Consider the following 4,017-nt stretch of genomic DNA (forward strand, 5'->3'; position numbering starts at 1 on the left):
TATTTTATTTCAGACTGGTTGTGCCCAGTATGAAACAGCTCCTGGTAAAAGTGCAATCCTAGTTTCGAGCAAAAGCCTTTTTCTTTTTATTATTGCCATAGTTTTCTTAGCTGCACCTGATTCATCACAGGGTGAGGCAGCTCACAGGCTCCTAACCACTCCAGAGCCAAACAAAACCTGAGCCTGTTTCTAACAACCGGAGCATCATCCATCTCCAGCTCTGTTTCCCAAGCTGTCACTGCACTATTTGTGGCAGCGCTGCAATTTCTTGTTGGAAAATACCCATGCCAGTTTGGGCAGTACTTACACTTCAGCCCAAATCAGGCTGGTGTATGGTAGTGCCAATCCTCCCTAACCCCGTTTGCATTTATCCCCAGCCAAAAGGTGTTCTGCTCCCTGGGAAGGAGCACAAATAGAGGCACTGCAGAGCAGAGCTTTCTTCAGGAAATTGGTTGCACTGGAAAATGCATTGTGTCTGGAGCACTGGTAACAAGGAGGGAACTGCAGAGCTTTTGGGGGGCCTCAACTTATCCCTAGCACTATATGAAAAGACACTAGAGACATACATTAAAGATTTTGGAGGGAGTTACACACCAGCTGTGCCTGGAGGAGGACCCTCAGCACGTGGCCAACTTGTGGTCCTTGCCCCTTGCCCAGTGCCACCACAGCCTGCCAGGCTTTGCCCAACTTTTACCCTTGGCAGAACACACATGGGATGCCGTTCTGCTGGCAGCCCTCAGCCGTCCAGCAGCACCCCCAGAAAGCTGCTGGGGAAGAAAGCAGCTCACTTGTTCTGCCTGCAGCCCAACGAGGGCCATCCGTGGGACTTCCCTCCTTTTTCACTCCCCGGTAATAAAATCCAGGTAGTTTTGTGAATTTCTGTGGTTTGGTGGGCAATGCAACAACATGCAACCTGAGCATCACTCCAAGGTCCCCAGCACCCCAGCTCCTGCAGTGCATCCAATAGGCATGATCTAGTGACATGGCTGTTTTATGCTAAGCAGTGAGCTAAATGAGGAGGTTGGGAAAGGAATGGACTGCTCGGGAGATGAGCTGGGAGGGGAAAGGACAGAAAAATGCCAGAAATACAAGCCGTGTACACATTATCAACGTGCATTAATAGGTTACAAAAGCTCTTTTGGCAGAGCTGATAAAGGATTCCTTACAGAGGATTCTCTGAACCACCTGCAAACAGGTCAAGGAGAGGGATTCTATCTCACACGCCTTGACTGAAAAGAGCTCCGTTTGAATTGCAGTGCCTTCCCATGGCCAGATATCAGGCAGAGCTGAGCACAGCGCCCAGGCAGAGGCAGTGTGGATGTGGGGAGGGGTTGGGGTTGGGTGCTCACCTGTCCAGGGCGATGGCTGTCATGGAGTAGATGCTGGCAAAGACAGCAGCAATGGGGAAGAAGTTGTGAAACTTGCAGTAGAGCAGCCCATAGTACCATTCGTTGTGGATGGCATAAGTGAAGTTCACCACCGTGTTGAAGGCAGACATGGAGGCTTCAGCAAAAGCCAGGTTCACCAAGAAGTAATTGGTGACGGTGCGCATCCTCTTGTGAGCCAAGATGATCCACATCACCACCACGTTCCCCACCACCGACACCACCACGATGAGGGTGTAGGCAACAGCCCACAGGGCCACCTGCCACGGGGGCTGGACAAATTGGTTGGCAGAGGACTCGTTCAGGGAGGCATTGAGCAGCCATCGGTGCTCCAGCTCTGCTTCCAGCGGTGGGGAGTCATCCATCACAGCGTGGCACTGCTGGACTGGGCAGGAGGATTGCTTCGGGACACGGAGCCCTCTGGGTTTAGGATACAGGAGATTCGGTGGGGAGGATGCTTCAGGGCACAGCACTTTGGGGTGAGGATGATTTGGGGAGCAGCACCCTCCGGGTTTGGGGGTGAGGATGCTTCAGGGTGCAGCAGGTTCAGGGGTGAGGATGCTTTGGGGCACAGCACCCTCCTGGTTAAGGGCACAGCTGGCTCAGGGCACGCAGGTTTGGGGCACGAAGGCAGATCGGAGTGCAGGACCCTCCGGGTTTAGAGCCCAGCCACGTCGGGGTTTGGAACCCTTCCAGTTCCAGGCGCGGCTGGTTCAGAGTGCTGCTCCCTTCCTCTTCTGGGTGCAGCCGCAGCAGGGTACGCAGCCATGGCAGAGCACAACCGTGTCGGGATGGCAGCCCCTCTCGCTGGGGGGGACGCAGCGGGACCGGGCAGCGCTTTTCACCTTCCAGTCGGTTCGGTTCGGTTCGGTCCGGGCCGTTCGGCTCCGTTCGGCTGATGCTGGAGCGGGGCCGGGACCCTCCGAGAGCAGCCGGAGCTCAGACACCGCCGCGGCTTTTGTAGGCGGCGCGGGCGGTGCCTGAGAGCGGGGAGCGGAGCCGGGAGCCCAGAGCCCTCCCCCGTCCCCCCACCCCCCTCCGCTACCCCTCGCCCCCTCCTCACCCTATTCAGCGGGCTGTGTTCGCCTCTACGATTCACGCCAAAGCTTCTGTACTGCCAGCGGACAGCCGGGGGTGGGGGATCGATCCCGATGGCCTCACACGCACGCACACACACACACACAGTAACCAACAAAAAATGAAAACCCAACCCAAATGTTTGATTTTTGTCATGAGGAATGGTCTTCTTGCCCAAAGCAGCACCAACGGGGCGGTCCGGCTCCGTGCCCCTTCCCTAATACGAAGCAAGGAAGCAGCTCCCGGGGAACAGCCAATCTTTCCGAAAATTACCACTGTGATTTGAACGTGGTTCATCTGCAGGCACAGAGCTCCCCTCTGCCCCCAGTTCAGGTTTATGACATCCACCAGACGGGGGTGATTTTAACTTATTCATCCACTATCGTGTTATGGCCAAGCGTGGGCGCAAAGCGCACCGCTGTGTGCTGGGAGCGATGGTTTTCCCTTAGGATGCACCGATGCGATGAAGATAAAAAGCCCCTCTGGAAGCAGAGCTCGTCCCTCTGCTTCGCTAAAGGATGTTCCCAAATGGCTGCGGGCTCCGATATCAGCTGGAAGCTGCTCCGAGAGAACGCTGCGAAACCAACACTGCGAACCCCGGGGTGAGAACGGCACTGCTGCTCGTGTGCAGGGAGGATGGTTCAGCTCGTAAGCTGAAGCAAGCAGGAGGGACTCCGAGAATCTTTAGTTCTTGACACAGGCTCCGCTGTTGAAGTGTGACGGAGCTTTTTAACGGCGGGACGGACGGACGAGGAGGTGGATTTCAGCTTAGAGCCTCCGCATCGCCCGCAGCCCCGCAAGCAGGAGCTGCACTGAGGGTCTCCTCTTCCTGCATCCGGACCACTCGATGGCAGCACTGCCTAAAAATGCGGCAGAGGGACGGCTGAGCAGCCTGCCGGCTTGGGGAGGTTTGCTAGCGACGCTGTTTCCAACCTTTCCCTTCGCTGCTTTGGGGCATTAATGTGAATACGACCCAACCCCCCCAAAGGAGGGGAAGCCCTGCCAATGAGGAACAGCTTCAGCAGCCATCTCAGCCCACCACAGCAAACCCTCTCCCGTTCCAGCAAGCCCCTCTGTGCTCCATCTGATAACAGCACCCCACTGCAGGGCACAGAGACATCACACCCGTTTCTCTACCTCCGTTTTCTCACTGGGAAAAAGGAGGCAATGTCTTCTTATGCACGTTCCTGCTGGAAAGAACCACCTGTTTTTCCCTCTTCTGCTGCCATGTGAGGAATTGAATTGCTACCTGAAGCAGGCTGCGGACAGGCACGTGTGCCATGGCATGTCCAGGCTGGGCAGCTGGGAGGAATGTCCATTAGAGGGGAGGCTTTTTTAATTCCAGAAGAGAAAAAGGGGAAAAAATTCAACCCAAAGAAGAAATCCTGCATGAGAGAGAGCAGATGTACTCATTGCTTGGCAGCTATGAGCAGACTGCTGCAAGCTTGTGACAGCTAATTAATGCTTACAGGTCCCTGTGAAGGTGCCAGCCCTGTTCTGTGTGTGATGTCCCCCTCCTCTCCTTTCCCAGGAATCCTTGTATACCTTTTCATGC

The 4,017-nt window shown here is 55.4% G+C and overlaps 1 protein-coding gene across 1 annotated transcript in view; it reads right to left on the minus strand.

Annotated features, from left to right (window-relative positions):
• The window catches only part of TACR1 (tachykinin receptor 1), a 20,341-nt gene extending 17,946 nt beyond the window's left edge, over positions 1 to 2,395 (minus strand). Inside the window, exon 1 of the mRNA XM_010723157.3 lies at positions 1,350 to 2,395. Coding sequence (XP_010721459.1) covers positions 1,350 to 1,750 — 401 coding nt within the window. The 5' untranslated portion in view covers positions 1,751 to 2,395. The remainder of the gene's footprint in view (positions 1 to 1,349) is intronic.
• Positions 2,396 to 4,017: the final 1,622 nt, after the last annotated feature.

This window comes from Meleagris gallopavo, chromosome 24 (genome assembly GCF_000146605.3).
Source record: "Meleagris gallopavo isolate NT-WF06-2002-E0010 breed Aviagen turkey brand Nicholas breeding stock chromosome 24, Turkey_5.1, whole genome shotgun sequence".
Lineage (NCBI taxonomy): Eukaryota > Metazoa > Chordata > Aves > Galliformes > Phasianidae > Meleagris > Meleagris gallopavo.